General features: G+C 42.6%; 1 protein-coding gene across 3 annotated transcripts; it reads right to left on the bottom strand.

Annotated features, from left to right (window-relative positions):
* Window positions 1-1,936: 1,936 nt before the first annotated feature.
* On the bottom strand, window positions 1,937-20,126 carry LOC122420283 (zinc finger protein 45-like). 3 transcript variants are annotated; one of them, XM_043435270.1, is made up of 4 exons: window positions 19,933-20,126; window positions 14,079-14,205; window positions 13,108-13,200; window positions 1,937-4,505 (listed from the first exon to the last, which is right to left on the bottom strand). In XM_043435270.1, exons 1-4 carry the CDS (start codon window positions 19,987-19,989, stop codon window positions 2,680-2,682), a joined length of 2,103 nt encoding a protein of 700 aa, XP_043291205.1. In that variant the 5' UTR covers window positions 19,990-20,126; the 3' UTR covers window positions 1,937-2,679. The 3 variants fall into 3 exon arrangements, with proteins under 3 accessions (XP_043291205.1, XP_043291206.1, XP_043291207.1); XM_043435271.1 differs by lacking the exon at window positions 13,108-13,200 and having other exon boundaries at window positions 19,933-20,125; XM_043435272.1 differs by lacking the exons at window positions 13,108-13,200; window positions 14,079-14,205; window positions 19,933-20,126 and adding an exon at window positions 8,753-8,950.
* Between the last annotated feature and the right edge of the window lie 617 nt (window positions 20,127-20,743).

Here is a 20,743-nt window from a genome sequence, read left to right as displayed (position 1 = left end):
GATGACTGGGTTAGACGGGTTCCCAAAGAAGTTCCCACGGGTCGCAAAACGCAGAAACCACTCACCGGTGCCAGGTAGGAGAGGGGCATAACAGGACCGCCCAAAGCATAAGTTCCGCCCAGAGAGGAAGTTCCGCCCAGAGCGGAAGTTCCATTCAGAGGCTGCTCTGGGGACACACTTCCCACAATTCCCTTGTCGGGGTCGCGCCTGTGCGATAGCCGACAGCCTACCGAACTTGTTGACTACACTTCCCAGAAAGCCAAGTGGGCATACCCCCCCCCCCCCCCCCCCCCCCCCCGCCGCCCCCAAGAATTCTCAGAAGGCCTGCAATCTGAAGCCTGCAGTGCAGGAGACCCAGGTCCTATCCTTGGGTCGGGAAGATTGTGTGGAGAAGGAAATGACAACCCACTCCAGTATTACTGCCTGGAGAATTCTATAGACAGGAATCTGGCGAGCTGTAGTCCTTGGGGTCGCAAAGAATCGGACACGGCTGAGCGACTAACACTTTTCATTCTTTCCACTGGAAGTATTTAAGACCCTTCACAGATGTTGGACTATAGTTTCCACAATGCCCTTGCAGGCAAAGTTTATGCAGTCAACTTCCTGGGCAGTAAGGTGGTTTCCTACTAGAGGCGAGTGTTACCCTCTCCTGAATCCAGGAGCGGGGACTTTGTATGTTGTTTAAGCCACTGTTTGTAAGCAAAACTATATATCATTTGAAAGTTTAGTTCAAACTCCAGTGATGGACTTCAGATTCTCTGAAAGAACATCGCACAAGGTGAAGGCTCAAGAAGCTGCACGTTTGGAAATCTACATCAAACTGTTGATAACAACACTTTAAGGTTGTATTATAGGGACTTCCCTGCTGAGTCACTGGTTAGAATTCCAGGCTTTCACTGAAGTGACTTGGGGTCAATGCCTGGTTGAGATTAGAGATCCTACAAGTGTGGTGAGGCAAAAAGCATACAAAGCTCAAAAGTGTATTATAACCTTCATGGGCCCAAGAGAATACAGTGATTTGGTTGATTCTTTATTGTGTCTCTCACATGAGTCTGAGTCACCAAAGTCAATGAGTCAGAGACTTTCGTGGTAGTTCAGTGGCTAAGATTCCAGCTTCCACTGCAGAGGGCCTGGGTTTGATCTGTGCTCAGGGAACTAGATCCCAGAAGCCCGTAATAAAGATGCCACATGCCGCAAGAGCGAAGATCCCACGTGCCACCAATAAGACTTGGCACGGCCAAATAAATGAATATTGTAAAAATATTAATTCAAATGGATCATAGACCTAAATGTAAAACCTGAAACTGTGCAGCTGTTAGAGTAGGGAAAAAAAGTGGGGGCAGAAAAACCTTTGTGACATTAAATTAGGCAGAGTTCTTATATCTGACATCCAAAGCACAATCACAGAAGAGAAAAACTGAACTTCATCAAAAATTTAAAAAACTTAAATGCTCTGTGAAAAATACTGCTAATGGGGCAAAAACAAAAACCACACACTGTGACAAAGTATCTGCAAAACACATGAGAAAGGACAAGTGTCCAGAACATATAAAAAACTCAAAAATAAAGAACAAGAAAATAGTTCACCAAAGAAAATAGGTCTATGGTTATCAAACACTCATGTATAAAAATGCTCAACTTAGTCATTAGGGAAATGCAAATTAAGACCAACATGAGAAACCACTACTACTGAAATGCTAAAAAATAAAACCCTACTATGCACTGGTGGTGGGAGTGCAAAATGGCATATCCACTTGAGACACATCTGTTTTTCACAGTTAGACATACTCTTACAAACCAACAATCCCACTCCTAAGTATTTACCAAAAAAAGAAAACCTGTGTTGATACCCAAATATTGTTGGACAGATCTAGTTAATACACCATATAGAAATTATCATACTTGCTGCCACTGGAGGTGGAACTGACAAGAACGGTACACAAGGAAACATTCAGGTTTAATAGAAATGTGGTATATATTGATTTTGGTGATGATTACACAAACAGATTTGTCAAAATTCATGAAGCTGTAAACGTGAGATTTATGCATGTGCTTGCATGCAAATTACACCTCGATAAGGAACTGTTAGCATACAAAATTGCTGGCCACACACAACCTGGTGATTCTGTAGCCATTAATGGGTTATGACCTTCAGTTTGACAAGCACTGGTTCAGAAGATCTGCAGGGTCTGGACGATGACCCCAATGTCTAATCGAATCCTCCAAGCCTTGGAGAATTCCTCTGTTTACAAGTTTACAGAAAATTTTAGAGAGGAACTGAATAAAAATTTCAACAGTGACTGTTCTCCCTTTCACTCATTTCACATTGCTCGACACCTGCAGTGTGGTAAGCACTGAAGAGGCAGAGTGGACTTGCTGTAAACAAAGTCCATGCCTTCTGGGAGCTTCTGTTCTAGTTGAAGAGACTTGGGCATTTCTGTCTTAGTACTTTTGGTTGCCTCCAGATTGGACCCATCCTTCCCATGCCTCTCATCCATGTAGTTATCTGCTAAATGTCAAGGTGCTGAATGAAGTTCTCTTTCTCCACGCTCATGAGGCTTCTCTGCTATGTGGTCACCCAACCACCATGACACTTTACGAGTTCTGGAGGAAATAAATGTTTTGTTTTCTATGACAGGACTATTTCAGCACGCATGTGAGATATTAACACATGCAATTTTATAGAGATTCTTTGCTGTATGTATTCTCTGATGAAGCAAAGTCCTTGTCACCCTCATCCCCAGCATGGACTCGCTGATGAATTGTAAGACTGGAGCTCCAACTGAAGCCTTTCCCACACTCCTCACATTTATATGGTTTTTCCCCTGTGTGGACTCTCTGATGGGCCTGGAGGTATGAGCTCCAACTGAAGACCTTACCACACTCCTCACACTTATATGGTTTCTCTCCAGTGTGAACCCTCTGGTGGGCTTGAAGGTATGATCTCTGTCTGAAGCGCTTACCACACACATCACATCGGTATGGTTTCTCTCCTGTGTGGACTCCACGGTGAGCCAGAAAATTTGAGGCCCGACAGAAGCCTTTCCCACACTCCTCACAGTGGTAGGGTTTCTCTCCAGTATGGCACCTCTGATGGGCCTGCAGCTGTGAGCCCACACTGAAGCCTTTCCCACACACTGCGCACTGATATGGTTTCTCTCCAGTGTGGACTCTCTGATGCACTTGAAGGCTTGAGAACTGACTGAAGGCCTTCCCACACTTCTCACATTTATAGGGCTTCTCTCCTGTGTGGATTCGACAATGAACATTAAGATCTGAACTCCGGCTGAAGCCCTTCCCACATGTACCACATTTGTACGGTTTTTCTCCAGTGTGGCCTCTCTGATGGGCCAGAAGATTTGAGGCCTGACTGAAACCTTTCCCACACTCCTCACATTTATATGGTTTCTCTCCTGTATGGACTCTAAAATGAATGTTAAAATCTGAGCTACGACTAAAGCCCTTTCCGCATGCATCGCATTGATAGGGTTTCTCACCACTATGGCCTCTCTGATGGTCCAGAAGATTTGAGGCCCGGCAGAAGCCCTTCCCACACTCCTCGCATTTGTAAGGTTTCTCTCCCGTGTGGCTTATCTGATGGGCCTGGAGGTGGGAACCCACACTGAAGCCTTTCCCACACTCCTCACACTTATACGGTTTCTCACCTGTGTGGATTCTACAATGGATGTTTAGGTGTGAGCTATAACTGAAGCCCTTGCCACATGCGTCACATTTGTAAGGTTTCTCCCCAGTGTGGATTCGCTGATGAGCCTGCAGGCGTGAATGCCAACTGAAGCCTTTCCCACACTCTTCACATTGATAAGCTTTCTTTTCCGTGTGAACTCTCTGATGGACATGGAGATAGGAGCACTTACTGAAGCCTAGCCCACATTCCTCACATTTATAGGGTTTCTCCAATGGGTGGGCTATCAGAGGAGCCTGAAAATGTGAGCTTTTTCTGATGTTCCTCCCACACTCCTCTAACCTGTGTGGATTCTCTCCAGTGGGGACTGTTTGATGTTGATGAAGATATGACCTCTGACTAAAACCTTTATGCGGCGTATCATGATTGTTCAGTTTTGCTCTACTGTGGACTCTCTGATGGGCTTGAAGACTTGAAAACCGACGGAAGGTGTTTTCACATTTTTCACATTTATAGGGCTTCTCTCCTGTGGAGGCTGTCTGGTTCATTTGAAGGTGAGAGCCCCATATGAAATCCTTCCCACACTCCACCCCTTTATATGGTTTTCCTCCAGTGTAGTCTCTGCGCTGAACTTGAAGATGTGAACTCTGAGTGAAGTCTTTACTGAACTCATCTTTGTAGAGTGTGTCACTTTCTTTTTCCAATTGAGAGCCAATTCCTTGGATAAGTCCCATGGAATCTCGACACCTGGTTAATTCCTCTGTAACCTGTAGCCAGATTTTTGAGCAGAAAAACTCTTCGTGGGGCAGATACCTTAATCCAACTTCTCGAAGAGTCTCTATGCCATTTAGATTCTGATTTCCTAAGAGGATAAAGAAAATTAAGAGATGGGGCATATGAGTGCTTTGCTCAGAGATGCCAAGGTTATAAACTTTCACCCACACTCTAAGTCCTTATGGGGACATAAAAACTTCTATTTTTCTTCAGCATCATGTATCATTTGCATACCTCCAGACACTGAGAGCTGTTCCACCAGGCTCCCTTTAACTACTCATTAGGGGGATCCATTTAGAATCATAATAAGTTTCATAGGTGAAATAAAAATTAGAGATCTAATAGCTACAGAGCAAGGAAAATACCTCCTAGGGAATGTTTACCAAGATGAGGCTGCATGTTACTGAAAGCTTTACTTTCTCTGCTGCAACAAGTGTTTAATAAACAGCTTTCAAATAATTGCACATCTGATCCAAATGCTCAAAAGCTCAAGTAAGACCCTTACTGACAGATTATCAGAAGACATCCCCAGGCAGTGTTGAAAACTTTTGCTTTATTAGAAGTTTTCTCCACTGGAAGGAGCTTTGGAGGCCCTGGTAGGTTGGAAAGATACATGTTTGGGAGAAAATAATTTATCACCTAAGGGCCTAAAGTTCAGAGAACAAGCAGATAGAGTGGTCTTTTGTTTCCTGCTGGGAAATATCCTTCAGGAAGACAATATGCAGAGAAGCTTACTATAATGACATACACTATTCTAAAACTTCACATCAGAAAACTTTCTACAGCTTCCATTGGGGAAATAAAAAAGACTGAAAAATTAGAAGATACCCTAATTTTTACAACAGAGTAAGACCTTGCAAGGAGGAAACAAATAGGGCAGAATACAGATTTTAAGTCAATATTGGCAGGAAGTTACATTCTCCTTGGAACTCGGTTCCACCAATTAGTCATATAGCTTTCTACTAACTTCTTTTTAGGTGTCTTTAAGTGTCATAAGTAATGCCTTATCGGTGATGCCTCTCTTATTACCATACAATATCATATACTAAATTCTCCCTATGTATTCTACATTCCTGGAAATTTCCATTAGCCATACGCTATCTGGTTTTTACATAGCATATATTCCCATCTGACATACTGTATACATTGTATAGGGCCTAAGGGCCGGCGACTACCCAGACCTCCTGGACTACACTTCCCAGAATTCCGCGGGGAGACATTAGCAGTCCAGCCCTACTATAGCTGCAGTATGTGAGCCTACACGGAACTTTGGACTACACATCCCAGAATGCAAAGGGAGTGCGTGTGGGCCTTCCACACTACCGCCCTCTTGGACTACACTTCCCATGAAGGTCCGAGAGGAAAACCGTCAAAGCCTCAACCCCTGATGAGGAAGTGGCCAGTTCCCCTGGTTTTCACTTCCCTTAACCCCTAAGGTCTCAGGCAAATGTCTTGCCAGTCTACCGCATCAGCCCTAGAACAGGGTTACAAGTTTAGAAGCACTTTAGACGTGTCCAAGGGCCTAAGTGACATAAATGCATTACCAGCCACAGAGGCTTCCTGGTAAACCCAAGTTTTACTGTTGAAATAAAAGAGAAGGAAACTGGGCTTTCTTTGGAACGGGCTTAAGTCAAAAGTCAAAATATGTCAATCCCTGAAATGTGAGTAAACATGCTTTGTCCTTACTCGTTCCACATTGAGAGGGTCCTCTGTTGTAATTCTGTGTTCCCTCCTCACGCACATCTTTTCAACAGGAAAAGTGAAGGTTGCTCAATCGTCTCCAACTCTTTGCGACCCCATGGAGTATACGGTCCATGGAATTCTCCAGGCCAGAATACTGGAGTGGGTAGCCTTTCCCTTCTCCAGGGGATCTTCCCAACCCAGGTTTCCCACATTGCAGGCAGATTCTTTACCAGCTGAGCCACATATGTAAAGAATCTGCCAGCGATGGAGGAGATGGGGTCAATACCCTGGTTGGGAAAATCCGCTGGAAGAGGGCATGGCAACCCACTCCAGTATTCTTGCCTGGAGAATTCCATGGACAGATGAGCCTGTCAGGATACAGTCCACAGGGTCACAGAGAGTCAGATACCACTGAAACAACTGAGCATACGTATCTACTTCGTTTCCAGCTGCTGAATTTGTGCTCCCCATGTTATGTATTTATAAAGTACAGCATAAAGATTCAATGGTTGAAACACCAATTTATCTGTGTATGCAAAACAATTTTTTTTTTTAATTATGAAATTGGCTTCTGGGATCCTATCATAATTTTGATCTTTATATGCCTTATGAAAATATAGAACAATCATATTATGAGGTGATAACTACAAGGGATATTTAGTAGTAATTTTTACAAATTCCATTGTAATTTCCTGCTTTTATAGTACTGCTACTGCTAAGTCACTTCAGTCGTGTCCAACTCCGTGCGACCCCGTCCCTGGGATTCTCCAGGCAAGAACACTGGAGTGGGTTGCCATGTCCTTCTCCAATGCATAAAAGTGAAAAGTGAAAGTGAAGTCGCTCAGTCGTGTCCGACTCTTCGCGACCCCATGGACTGCAGCCACCAGGCTCCTCTGACCATGGGATTTTCCAGGCAAGAGTACTGCATTGGGGTGCCATTGCCTTCTCCGTTGATAGTACTAGCCAATGAAAAAACCGTAACATGAAATTATAAAATGAAAAAATACCACAACATGCTCCTAAGTAAAACCACTATGGAAGAGTATCCCTTGACACATGATCTTATGCATGTCTACATACAGATGTATGTGTGCATGCAAACATATATACACACACACACAAAGATTCAATTATACTCTGAAGGTTACAATCTGTGACCTCTCAAAGCCCATATTGTGTATCTCTTGCCATTATATTTGCCAGAATTGTAATGGCTTCAGATTAATATAAAAATATAGCAAAACTCAAATTCCTACAGCTGTACACTTATTTCCATTAAAAAAAATTCAGTGACATCACTGATGTGGTGTTTATCTTTTTCGTATATTAACCTCATAATCTAAAACATTCAATTATATGATTTTTAGATCAAAGAGATGTATAACCTATACACTGATAAGTACTCCTTTCCCAAAACCATGCTTTACTGCTACCAACAGGTCAAAGGACATAAATGTCAGTCTTGCCTCAATAATACATTGAATAATTTTATCAAGTTCCTACAAGTTTCCTGGGTATTTTCCTCATGGACGTGTGTGAAGAATATGGCATAGCCTCCACCTGAGAAATTTTGACAGAAGAAATGCTACAGTTCTTAGTAAGCAAACATTTCAAAGTCTGGATAAAAATGAGGGAATTAGAAATAGGTAACTTCAAGGTCAACCAATAAAACTTTTTCTAGTGACAATTTTTGTGACATTTTGAAAATGTTACAGTAAATCCTGCCTTAACATTGAGTGACTCACAATAAATCAAAAATCAAAAACTCACAAAAAATCAATTGTACAGTTACCTATTGTTGAAAAGTTAGTAACATTTTCAGTTTGTACTGTCAGAAAAAAAAATCACAAGACAGTTCAATTTTATATTAGATTCAATCCTTGGAAAACTGGACAGGGCCTCAGACAATAACCCTACTTGAGAACGGAGGCTGTGGGAGGCAAGGAGCCAGTTGCAATAGGCTCATATCATATTAATACTGCAGATTATAATATCAAGTGGTTTTCTGTACTTCAACAAATGATCACTTCCTGAATTAATTTTACTTGGTAGGTTTCCTCCTCTGAAACAATTTTTAAATAGTGTACACTTCCCCCTTTTGGTTTATTTAACATACATGAACTGAGCACACCTACAAGCAAGAGTTGATGTTAAGGTTGTGTAAATTCAACATCCAAGTCCCTGCCCTCATGGAGCTAACAATCTCCTGGACATCAGTTTTGACAAGCCCATCCTTACACTTTCATTAAAGGCAAGACCAAACTCTTCCGCTCTAAGTGCTATCTCCCTAACGGGTATCTAACAAATGTCAAAGTTCTGAATGCAACCCTGACTGCACCACTCAGAGGAGGTTTCTGCTGTGAGGTCTGGTGAACACTGGGATATGTTCAGCTACTGCTTCGACACCTAATACCTTCCCTCCTATGAGACCTGACACTTGCAAGAACTCAGGGTTGCACAAGAGTTTTTTGAAACAATCATTTTGTGGAACTTCTTTCCTCTGACAGTTCCCTGATGTTCTTACCACTCTCATCACTTTCATATAATATATCTCCAGTATGAATTTTGTGATGACTTACAAGATTGGAGCACCAACTGAAGTTCTTACCACACACGTCACACTTGTAAGGTTTCTCCCCTGTGTGAACTCGCCTGTGATACTGAAGCTGTGAAGACCGACTGAAGACTTTACTACACACATCACATCTGTAGGGCTTCTCTCCAGTGTGGACACTCTGATGAAGCTGAAGGCTTGAGGCCTGACTGAAGTGCTTCCCACACTACCCACACTTATATGGTTTCTCTCCTGTGCGGACCCTCTGATGCATGTCGAGGCTCAGGCTCCACTTAAAGCCTTTCCCACACTCCTCACATTTGTATGGCTTTTCTCCAGTGTGGACTTTTTGGTGGGCTTGAAGCTATGACCTCCGACTGAAGCTCTTGCCACACTCTGCACATTTGAATGGCTTTTCTCCACTGTGGAGTCTCTGGTGGGTCAGAAGATGAGATGCCTGACTAAAGCCTTTTCCACACTCCTCACAATTGTACGGTTTCTCTCCAGTGTGGATTCTGCAGTGAATTTTAAGATCGGCTCTGTGACTGAATCCCTCCCACACTCTTCGCATTTGTATGGTTTCTCACCAGTATGGATCAGCTGGTGGATCTGAAGTCGTGAATTCTGATTGAAGCCCTGTCTACACTCCTTGCACTTGTAGGGTTTCTCTACACTGTGGGCCTTCTGATGGATTTTAAGATATGAACTCTGACGAAAGCCTTTCCCACATAACTCACATTTATAGGGTTTTTCTCCTGTGTGGACGACAAGATGAACTTGATAATGGATTTTCATCCTGAAGTTCTTCCCACACTCATCACATCTGTATGGTTTTTCTCCTGTGTGGACTCCCTGATGGGCTTGAAAACTTGAACTGTAAACTTGAAAACTTGAATCCCTTACCACACACTTTACATACATGTGGTTTCTCTCCCGTGTGAATTCTCCGATGGGCCTGAAATTGTGAAGGTTGAATGAAGCATTTACCACACTCCTCACATTTATAAGGCTTCTCTCCTGTGTGGACCCTCTGGTGGATATGCAGATTTGAGCTACAAGTGAAACACCTCCCACACTCCTCACATTTGTATGGTTTCTCTCCAGTGTGGACCATACAATGACTGTTAAGTGCTGATCTGCGGCAGAAGTTCTTACTACATATATCACATTTGAATGGTTTCTCCCCAGTGTAAATTCTCTGATGTTCCTGAAGATGTGAAGCATGAATGAAGGCCCTTCCACATTTGTCACAATTGTGAGGTTTCTCTCCCGTGTGTAATTTACAATGAACAGTAAGTGTTGATCTATGACTGAAGCCTTTCCCACACTGCTCACATCTGAATGGCTTCTCTACAGTGTGGACTTTCTGATGAATTTGCAGCTGTGAACTCTGGCTGAATTCCTTGCCACACTCATCACACTTATAGCATTTCTCTCCCAAGTGAACTATCTGATAATGTGAAGTGCTGAGCTGTAACAGAAGCTTTTTCCACACTCACAACATGTATGAGACTTCTCTCCTGAGTGTATTTGTTGATGAAGATCAAAGTTGGAGAGATCACCGAAAGATTTTGTACATTCATTACACTGAGAAGGTGTCTGGCTAGTGTGAATTACAGATAGTCTGGCCCCATTCTGGCCAGGTGAGTCATGTTGGTGGTGGAATTCAGAATGTTTTATCCTGGAGTCTTGACACCTGTTTAAGTCACTAGCAATGTTTCGCCAGATCTACCAGCAGGAAAGCTCTTCATGTGGTCCTACTTCTGAAATAGTCTCCATCTCACTTTGGATCTTTTCTTCTGCAATGACACAAAATTCAGAGATGTGGACAACTGAAGGTTCTGTTCACTGTTTTCAAGATTTCACATTTAGGAGAGAGTATGAGACTTGAATGAATCCAGAGAATGTTCCGTTTGTCCCTTCCATTGTGTGTCATGTGCTCTGGTTTGCATGCCAATGGAAACCAAGTGGTGGTCCAGGTGGCTCCTACCCACTACTACTAAGTGTAACAAAACCCACTGGTGTGAGCTTCCTAAATAGGTGCAAGTTAAACGTCAAAAATGTAACTTGAAAAATTGATAATTAGATGCAAACTGTTCACCTATAGACACTTTCTATTGGATTCAAAGGCAGTGTAAAATCTGAGGTAGTAAACTTTATAGTTAGTAAATGATGCAGACAAAAAAGTTATAGAGATAATAAAATATGAATCAACTAGAACTTTAAGAGAAAGCAAAAACTTTTTTCCAAGTAAACAAAACTTGGAAGCAACTAAGATGCCCTTCAGCAGGTGAATGTATAAATAAAAAGTATGGTACTTCCACACAATGGAATACTATTCAGTGCTAACAAGAAATGTACTACCAAGCCAGGAAAAGATGTGGAGGAAATGTAAATACTTATTTCTAAGTTCCAAAATGGAAGCCAATCTGACAAGCATACATACTGTATAATTCCAACTATATGACGTTCTGGAAAACCCAGTGCAGCCAAATAAAATAAAGTAAATAAAACTACATATTTAAAAAGAAAGAAGAACCAGCATCGTCATCAACAGGAAAGGGTTCATCACATGAAATACCTATGAAAGTGATATATATAAATCTCCAACACCTGAAATGCAGGTTTTGGTTATCACAAAGCATGCATTTCTTACCATGGCTCATGTGTTACAAAAAAAAAACAAAACCCTCAAAAACTGAGTCTAACTTCTTGAGTTACTTTGCTGCACTGCAGAAATTAGCACAACATTGTAAATCAACTATTCTTTCATTTAAATTAAAGAAAAAAGGAAGAAATTAAAATAGAAAGGAATTGGGAAAATTGACTAAATTTTAAAAACTAAAAGGAAGAAAAAAAAGAAAGTAATCAGATAGGCAATCATCAAAAGACAAAAAATGCTCTGCAACCTCCTTCCTTCTCTCTGGTTTTAACATGACCTGGTTTTTAACATCCCCTTCACACTGAGAGAAACAGAGGTCTCCGGTTTCATCCATCAAACTTACACAGAGTCAACAAATATTTACAGATGCCTGCAACATTCAGAGAAGGCAATGGCACCCCACTCCAGTACTCTTGCCTGGAAAATCCCATGGACAGAGGAGCCTGGTAGGCTGCAGTCCATGGGGTCACTAAGAGTCGGACATGACTGAGTGGCTCCACTTTCACTTTTCACTTTCATTCATTGGAGAGGGAAATGGCAACGCACTCCAGTGTTCTTGCCTGGAGAATCCCGGAGATGGGGGAGCCTCGTGGGCTGCCGTCTATGGGGTCACACAGAGTCGGACACGAGTGAAGTGACTTAGCAGCAGCAGCAGCCACATACTGGACTGCTCCCGGTACTCAACAGGACAGACAAAACTCCACACTCCTGGTGATCACACTCCAGTGCTGAGAGAGGGGTGATAAATAAGCAAAGTCTGTGAGATCCAGTAAGATGCAGAATGAGGAGAGAAAGGAGAGGATGGAATTTTACACAGGGTGGTCAGAGAAGGCCTCTCTCATGATGTTGGAACTGAGCGGAGACCTGAAGGCAGAAAGGGAGGGAGCTGGAAGACTAGTGGTAGAATAGTAGATCTGGTAGAGTTAAGGGCTCAGAGGTGGAAGAATCTGCTGTGATCACAGTAACTGTCCCCCAAAGAACTCACATCCTGATTTTTGGAGCCTAGACTATGTCAGACTATGTGGCAAAGGGGAATTAAGATTGCAGACAGGATTTAGGCTGCCGATTAGCTGACCTTAAAATTAAGTGCACCCTCTACTTTGGGGTGGAGTGGGAGGCTCAATGCAATCAAAAGTCTCCTACAAAGCAGAAGCATGATGCAGGAAAAAAGCGGAAGAGGGACACGTGACAAGGGAGGAAGGGGCAGAGACAAGGGATGTCGCTAGCTGTGAAGCTTGAGGAAGGTGGCCATGAGCCACTGGAAAGGCAAAGACACATCTCCCCAGAACCTCCAAAGTGAAACCATGCCACACCTCTGACCTCTGGAAGTGTAAGATGTTCAATGTGTGTTGTGTTAAGCTATGGTGTTTGCAGTCATTTGCTCAGGCAGTCATAGGTGATGCAGCATCCCTGGCGTGGGATGCAGCATGGGTGGGAGACAAGGAGCGAGAGGAAAGGAATCAGAGGGACAGTGGGGGACCATGAGCAGATCCTGGAGGACTCCAGAAGCCACTTTAAGAGGTTTAACTTTAAGAAAAATAAGAAGCTACAAAAGGCTTGGAAGAGAGGAATGGCATCACTTGCCTAAGTGATTTCCTAATGGCAGTCTTTCCTAAGCATCACTCTTGGCTGCTACCTGGAGAACAGACTATAGAGGGGCAGGGCAACCAGTACAAAGGTGTGTTAAAGAAGAGGTCTGGCAGTTTGGATGAGATGACAGCCAAAGGGTTGGAGAGAAGTAAAAACACATGGGAGGGCTTCTCTAAGGACCCCCATCTGCCTGGTTCTTACCTGACTTCCCTTCTCTTTGAGTTGCTGTCTTTACCACCCAAAGCCTTTTTTCCTTTTCTAAGTGAAATATATCATGTCTGAAGGGGTGACACCCTGTGAACATGCAGAGTAACATATTTAAAATGAACATACTCTGTGGCTGATTCATGTTGACGTTTGGTAGAAACCAACACAATACTGTAAAGCAATTATCCAATTAAAAATAAATTTAATGTCAGAAAAAAAGAAAATAAAATGAATACACTAACAGTACAATTTACTGGAAATTAAGATTCCTGTATTTAATATTGATCAATGAGTCAAAACGAGCATAATGAAAATATTTTTAAGAAAACATGACCTATTTGAAAAAATATTGGAACTTCTCTGATGGTCTAGCAGTTAAGATTCTGAGTTTCTATACAGGAGGCACAAGTTTGATCTCTGATTAGGGAACTAAGATCCCTCATGGCCCAAGGTGCAGTCAAAAAGTAAAAAGGAAAACAAAAAAAAAACCCCAAAATACCAATATTTCAAGACCTGGACACATAAATACAGTAAGTACTACAGAAACCAATTTCTCAGCAGTGCCTATTTTCATTCAATCTCCCCCTCACTGGTTCTTATATGACTCACACAAATGGCCAGAGTTTATCCTGCAATGTATTCCATTCTTCCTGACAAATTCTGATATTTTTCTCCCTTATTTGATTTTGTTAAAAAGCTTTGGTATGAAAGTCAGGTCCCCACATGCCATTTCAAGACCCCAAAAGCCTTCCACATCTGAGGACACAAAGCCAAACCAGGGAGATGACCTTGTTAGAAAAGGTGCCTGGGACCTCTCTGGTGGTCCAGTGACTAAGACTCTGCACTCCCAATGCAGGGGGCCTGGGTTTGATCCATGGTCAGGGAGCTAGATTCCACATGCCGTGACTAAGACTCGGAGCAGCCAAGTACATATTTTTTAAAAAAGACAGGGCGCCTGTGCTCACCCACTGAGACCAGATTCCGGAAGTTCTCCAGCATCACATCCTGGTACAGCTTCTTCTGGGCCGAGTCCAGCAGCCCCAACTCCTCCTCCGTGAAGGTCACAGCCACATCCGTGAAGGTCACTGCCTCCTACAACAAACAAACTCAGCTCAATCTTTCAACCAATGTCCAGTGGAAGAGGGACTACGCCAAGGAGAGGTGGTTGATGGGAAGATATACCAGCTCCTGTGGAAATGTGTAGACTTTCCAGCCCCCATCCTTCTGTCCTGCCAACACCACACACTGACTTTTCTCAGCCTCTCGGGAAGTGAGGCTATGGAAAAGAAAGGATGGGTGAGAGGTGAGTTAAGATTCTGAAGGATTTCAGTCAATTTGTAGAGTTTCCAGCCCTTCTTCTATCCTGCCAATGCCACACACGGATTCTCCTCAGCCTCAGTGGCTTCCTCCGTGATTCTCCTTCCTCAGTGGCAACAGACTGACTGAAGTCCCTCAGACTCTGGACTCACTTCCTACCCATCCTCTCCACCTTCTTGGCACTTTCCCTTTTTAAGTAGCCACTGATCCTAAGATGCACATTACATGTGTCTGGTGTTATACCAACATTTTTAAAAAATATATTTATTTATTCATTTGGCTGAACCAGGTTTCAGTTGCAGCATGCAAATTTTTAGTTGGGGTGTGTGGGACCTAGTTCCCTGACCAGGGATTGAACTCAGGCCCCCTGCATTGGGAGTATGGAATCTTAGCCACTGGACTACCAGGAAGTCTCCCCAAATCATTTTAACAAACTAAAATCCCACAAGCCATGTGGTGCATCAGAAAAAAAAAAAAAAACAGAGAGAGAAAGAAAGAAAGAAGAGCTGTGCTATGCTGTTATTTGGATATTCTACCTAAGAAACAGCCCACACAACACAGATCAAATGTACTCTTTCTATATTGAATGCATAGTACATCAAGGACAAAAAACTGACATTGTTTTCACAACTGATTTGAGGGGAAAAGGTATCATGGAAGAAAGCTGTCACTGAAGGGTTGCCCAGAACAGTCAAATTTCTAAACCACCTAAATGTCTACAGGTAGGATGTAGTAAAAAATAAAAAGCTGCCAAAAAATTTAAAAAAAAAAAAAGGTGTATCAATACAGTGGCAAATGTGAAGTACCCATTTAAAGTTAGATGTACACCTAAATACAAATACAGTTATAAATGCACATGAAGAAAAGACAAAGAGAAAATAACAGTTAGTTTGCCAGTAGGGAAGTAATGAAATGGGAGAGTTATTCATTTCTAGTCATTTTTCTACTCCATAAAATATATAATAATCACATAAAATAAAAAATAAAACCAAACACAAAGAAAACTCAAGAAGGACAACGTAATGTCTCCCGTGTCTCCTGTTCTGCTTGAGTCATTCCAAAACAAACGTGCAACAATCTGAGCAATGAGACGGAACTTTAAAGTGAGAAAGGCAGGTACTACTCACCTTGAATGTGGTCATATTTCCTCCTATGCCTAGGGATGAGCACAATCCTGAGTTATACAGGTTCTAGGAGGTCAGAACTGTCTGAGAGAGTTCTGAGAGTCTGAGAAGGCAGAAAAAGACATGAAAGAGTAGCTTGGGTCACTGCTCATCCACACAGATGCTTCTTGTGAATGAGTGCATGAACGTTCATAGCAGCATTACTCATAATAACCTACAACTGGAAACAACTGGAATGTTGGCCTATGTGAGAATGAACAAACTGTGGTATACTCATACAATGGAATATTATGCATCAATAAAAATGAATCCAGTACTGATTATGCTACAACATGGGTAAACCCTGCAAACGCTATGGAAAGCAAAAGAAGACAGACATAAAAGACTACATACTGTATGATTCTATTTATATGAAATGTCCAGAATAGGCAAATCTATGGAGACAGAAAGTATGTTAATGGTACCCTGGCTTTCTGGGGAGAGAATGGGGGTTAACTAAGGAATCCAACTGCAGAAACGAAATTGTTCCAAATTATCATGGTGATAGTTGTGCTGCTCAGCAAAGTTACTAAAAATCATTAAACTGTACACCTGAAATGGGTGAATTCTATGATACATATATTTCAGGCTGGTAAAAATAAATGTTTATTAATCTACATGTCATTTAGGTTTGCAATATGAATTTATGGATTGAGTCAATACTAATATTTATATATGAATGAATAAACAAATAAGTAGGGAAGGAGAAGCTTCTCTTTACAGTAGAATGTAAATTAGTAAATGTATCTCCCTATTAAAAAACTTTAATAACTAAAAAAAAAAAAACTTTACAATGAAGAAATCTGACAGACATTACCTGAGCCTAGTAAACAAAGCTGAGTTTACTAATATAGGGATATACTGATATCCTCTGGCTCCAGCTATGTTGCAGTGACAAGGACACCTCACACTTCTGTGGAATCCCTGCCAACAATGCATAATCTGAACTTAACAATGGAAAACATCAGACGAACCTTAAATGAAGAACTTTCTCCAAAATAACTTGACTATATACACCCCAAAAACATAGACAGCATATTAAAAAGCCGAGACATTACGTTGCTGACAAAGGTCCATCTAGTTAGATCTACAGTTTTTCCAGCAGTCATGTATGGACGTGAGAGTTGGACCATAAAGAAACCTGAGCATCAGAGAATTGATGCTTTTGAACTGTGATGTTGGAGAAGACTCTTGAGAGTCCCTTGGACAGCAAGGAGATCAAATCCGTCAATCCTAAAGGAAATCAACCCTGAATATTCATTGGAAGGACTGAAGCTGAAGTTGAAGCTCCAATATTTTGGCCACCTGATGCGAAGAACTGACTTATTGGAAAAGACCTGGGAAAGATGGAAGGCAGAAGAGGATGACAGAGGATGAGATGGTTGGATGGGATCACTGACTTGATGGACATGAGTTTGAGCAAGCTCCAGGAGTTGGTGATGGACAGGGAAGTCTGGCATGCTGTCTGTGGTGTCATAAAGTCGGACACAACTGAGCGACTGAACTGATACTCCCCCAAAATATTGTAGAATCATTCCACATTAAAGAAGAACATTAAGAAAAGTATGAGAAAAATTCTGGAAGATGTTTATAAACAAAAAATATGACATAAGGCATAAAATTGGACTTTGAACTGGGTGGGAACCAGTTATGAAGACTTTTAGTTAAAAAACATAATAAATACAAGACTGTGGATTATTTAATAGTATGGTATCCAATATGCTATCTGGCATTACTTACTTATGATTAACTTAATAGGTATCTACTAGATAAAACACTATTCTTTAGTGTAATATCTAACATTACCAAGTATGTGATGCTAAAATTCTACAATCAGTCTTTCTGAAAACCCTCTTACCAAGACACCTCCTGATTTCATGGTATGTGGGCTTCCTTCACGCAGAAAGTTAAACTAAGCTGTTATTGAATACAGGTAACTTCCTGGTGTTATTTGGCTGATGGAGGTACAAAGCAGATAGGCAAAACAATTGGTCAATTTGGGTAACAGGTATATGAGAGCTCCTTATACTATTTTTGCAACTTTTCCATAGGTTTAACATTATATAAAGATAAAATAGCCTTAAAAGTCAGAAAACAGTCATAGGAATGGAAATAATGAAAATAGTAAGACTAAAAGAAATTATATGGAAGTTCATTAGTTTATTCTTTCTTATCAGTGTTTGGAAATTCCCATAGTTAAAACACATAAGGGGAAAACCATTGAGAAAGGCGCGATTTTAAAAAAAGAATCTGTAAAATGTTTATAGACAAATATACAAAAAGAGCCACTAAGCAAAAACGTATTAGAAGCTTAACACTTGCTATCATTACACCCTGGATTAATGAGTAATTAAGAAATTTCCTCTCTCAAATTTCTTAATTCTTGAATGCTCACAATAAAAGGCTGTAAGAAAAAGAAATACTATTCACAACAAGGGAAACAAAATAGTTGACAATGACTTTAAAAACTCACAGGAAAGTCCAAGCCCATCTTATTTGATTTAAGGCCCTTCACGATCAATTCCTAACTATGATGCCTGATTTCACCTCGTTCCTAAGCCTTAAGGACTAAAAGACTATGAACTCAAGCTCTGGACTGATTGCCTGAATTTCAACCTCAATTGAGCCCCTGACTTTGTGGGTGACTATGGGCACATAATTTACAGTCCTCTGAGTATCAATCTCATTTTGCAGAAGAGGGGAAAAAGCAAGATTTCTTTTCAGAGTCATGTTGTGGCACAACGTATTTATTTGTGTAAAACCCTCATAATGGCGAAGAAGGCAATGGCAACCCACTCCAGTACTCTTGCCTAGAAAATCCCATGGAAGGAAGAGCCTGGTAGGGTGCAGTCCATGGGGTCTCAAAGAGTTGGACACAACTGAGCGGCTTCACTTTCACTTTTCACTTTCATTCATTAGAGAAGGAAATGGCAACCCACTCCAATGTTCTTGCCTGGAGAATCCCAGGGACGGGGGAGCCTGGCGGGCTGCCGTTATGGGGTCGCACAGAGTCGGACACGACTGACACGACTTAGCAGCAGCAGCAGCTCATCACTGGGGCTTCCCTGGTGTCTCAGAGGGTAAACAATCTGCCTGTAATGCAGAAGACCAGAATCAGATCCCTGGGTCAGGAAGATCCCCTGGAGAGAAGAGAAAGGCTACCCATTCCAGTATTCTCACCTGGAGAAATTCATGGACAGGAGGCTGAAAGGCTACAGTCCATGGGGTCGCAAAGAGTTGGACAGGACTGAGCATCTAACACTTTCACTCACTGAAGTTAACAGTGAAGGGTTAATTATTATCAATGCCCATGTCCAGTTACACATCGGACACATTCTCTGATTGATACAGCCGCCATTGTAAGAGAAAAATATCAAGTCCTACTCACGTGGAGCTTTGCAGTTAGTAGACCAGGAGTCACTCCTACCTCCTGTAGTTCTTTCTGAGGTCACGCTGGGGAAAGAGAGAATGCTAGGAAATGCCAGGACCGAGCCCTCATCCTCGTTAAAAGTAAAAGCCTCCCTTCCCTCCGAGCAGTCTGGACCCTTCTCTTCCAAGTCAGAAGGGGTGCAGGATGACCCAGTGTGGCACAGACATAGAAAGAAGGGTAAGGGTCACTGAAAGTGGATCTCTGATGCTAACCCAGGTACCTGACCATTCTTTCAGAAATTAACAGCAAGGAGAAACCAGCACTCACTATTTGCCAGGAACCGGCTAAGACTTTTATTTCTATCACCTCTTCCCAAAACAACTCTACTACGAAGGTCATAGTATTTTAAAGAAAAGTAATGGGTGGCTCAGGCAATAAAGAATCCTCCTGCAAAGCGGGAGATCTGGGTCCGATCGCTGGTGAGGAAGATCCTCTGGAGGAGTGCGTGGTAACAGTATTCTTGCCTGGAGAATCCCATGGACAGAGGAGCCTGGCGGGCTACAGTTCATGGGGTGGCAGAGTCAGACATGACTGAGCGACTAAGCGCGCGCACGCACACACACACACACAAAATGGGAGGCACAGGGAGATTAACTCCACATGCGAGGAAGTAGACTAGGCACGCGCGCACACACACACACACACACACTTTAACTCCACATACGAGAAAGTAGACTAAGCACGCGCGCGCACACACACACACACACACGGAGGCACAGGGAGAGTAACTCCCCATGCGAAGAAGTAGAAGGGCGCGGGCAAGGTTGAGAGGCGGAACGGGCTAGCCCAAAGCCACGGAAACTCTTAATCTAGGAGATATGCCAGGGGAGCTGGTCCTCTCTGAGTCTCCAGAATACCCCAACCGCTCCGCCAACGGGAACGCACACCGCTGCCTTTGCTCCTCCGCACCTGCACTCTCCGCTGAGGATTCTTTTCCCCTAAGTCGATTGCCAGGTAATTGCGCATCCCACGCACAGATCCAGAACATTTGGAAGGGCCACCAAGACGCGGAACTGACAAGCCCGCCCCACGGAAGAGACACCAGCAACCTCACTCTCCCTGGACGGAAGTCCTAGGCGTTCACGGGGCGTCTGGACTACACTTCCCAGAATCCATCTGATTTCCCCTTCTTGAGCGGCAGTGCAAGAAACTAACAGTGTCAGAACTACACTTCCCCGAATGCCAAGGGACACTAACCAGAGTCTCACTTTCCAGGAAGAAGTGTTGGAACTACGGGGAGCTCCTTGACTACACTTCCTAAAACTCCACAGCGGAAAGAACCCCACAGTCCCGACTCCCCGGGCGGTGATGAGGTTCCCTGCACGGGGTCTGTTAATTTTCCTTGAGTTCCCCAGTGAAAATATTCCATAGACACGACTTTCTGAAATCGAAATGTCTCCCAATTATGGCAGGAGTGTTGTTGGAAAGGGAACAAGTAGGGAGATTCAATCTTCAAGATATTAACTGCTTAGGGGACACAAGGTGATTGAATGCAGGCTCATTTTAGTCTAATCTGATGTTAGGAAGCTAAAGCTGTGAGGCAAAAGAATAGGCGAAGGGGAATGATTTGGGAGGGGCAATGGGGAAGGAAGGAGGTAGCAGTGCCAACTCCAGACCCTGTGGTACCATGCTTTGGCAGGAAAAACAAACTTGAGAGGGCCAAAATGGAAACTCGTCCTCATGGAAAAGCGCTCTTCCTTCACCTAAACTTTTCATTGAG

This window comes from Cervus canadensis, chromosome 18, assembly GCF_019320065.1.
Source record: "Cervus canadensis isolate Bull #8, Minnesota chromosome 18, ASM1932006v1, whole genome shotgun sequence".
Taxonomy (NCBI): domain Eukaryota; kingdom Metazoa; phylum Chordata; class Mammalia; order Artiodactyla; family Cervidae; genus Cervus; species Cervus canadensis.
This window is presented reverse-complemented; position numbering and strand designations above follow the sequence as displayed.

What these genes read in the sequence shown, in the direction of transcription:
- LOC122420283 (XM_043435270.1), bottom strand. Translation starts at nt 19,989, where the DNA reads ATGCGCAATTACCTGGCAATCGACTTAGGGGAAAAGAATCCTCAGCGG. An exon ending in CCGGAATCTGGTCTCAGTGG is followed by an intron (nt 13,201 to 14,078) that starts GTGAGCACAGGC and finishes GCATGTTCACAG; the next exon opens with GGTGTCACCCCTTCAGACAT. An exon ending in TCAAAGAGAAGGGAAGTCAG is followed by an intron (nt 4,506 to 13,107) that starts GTAAGAACCAGG and finishes TTATCCTCTTAG; the next exon opens with GAAATCAGAATCTAAATGGC.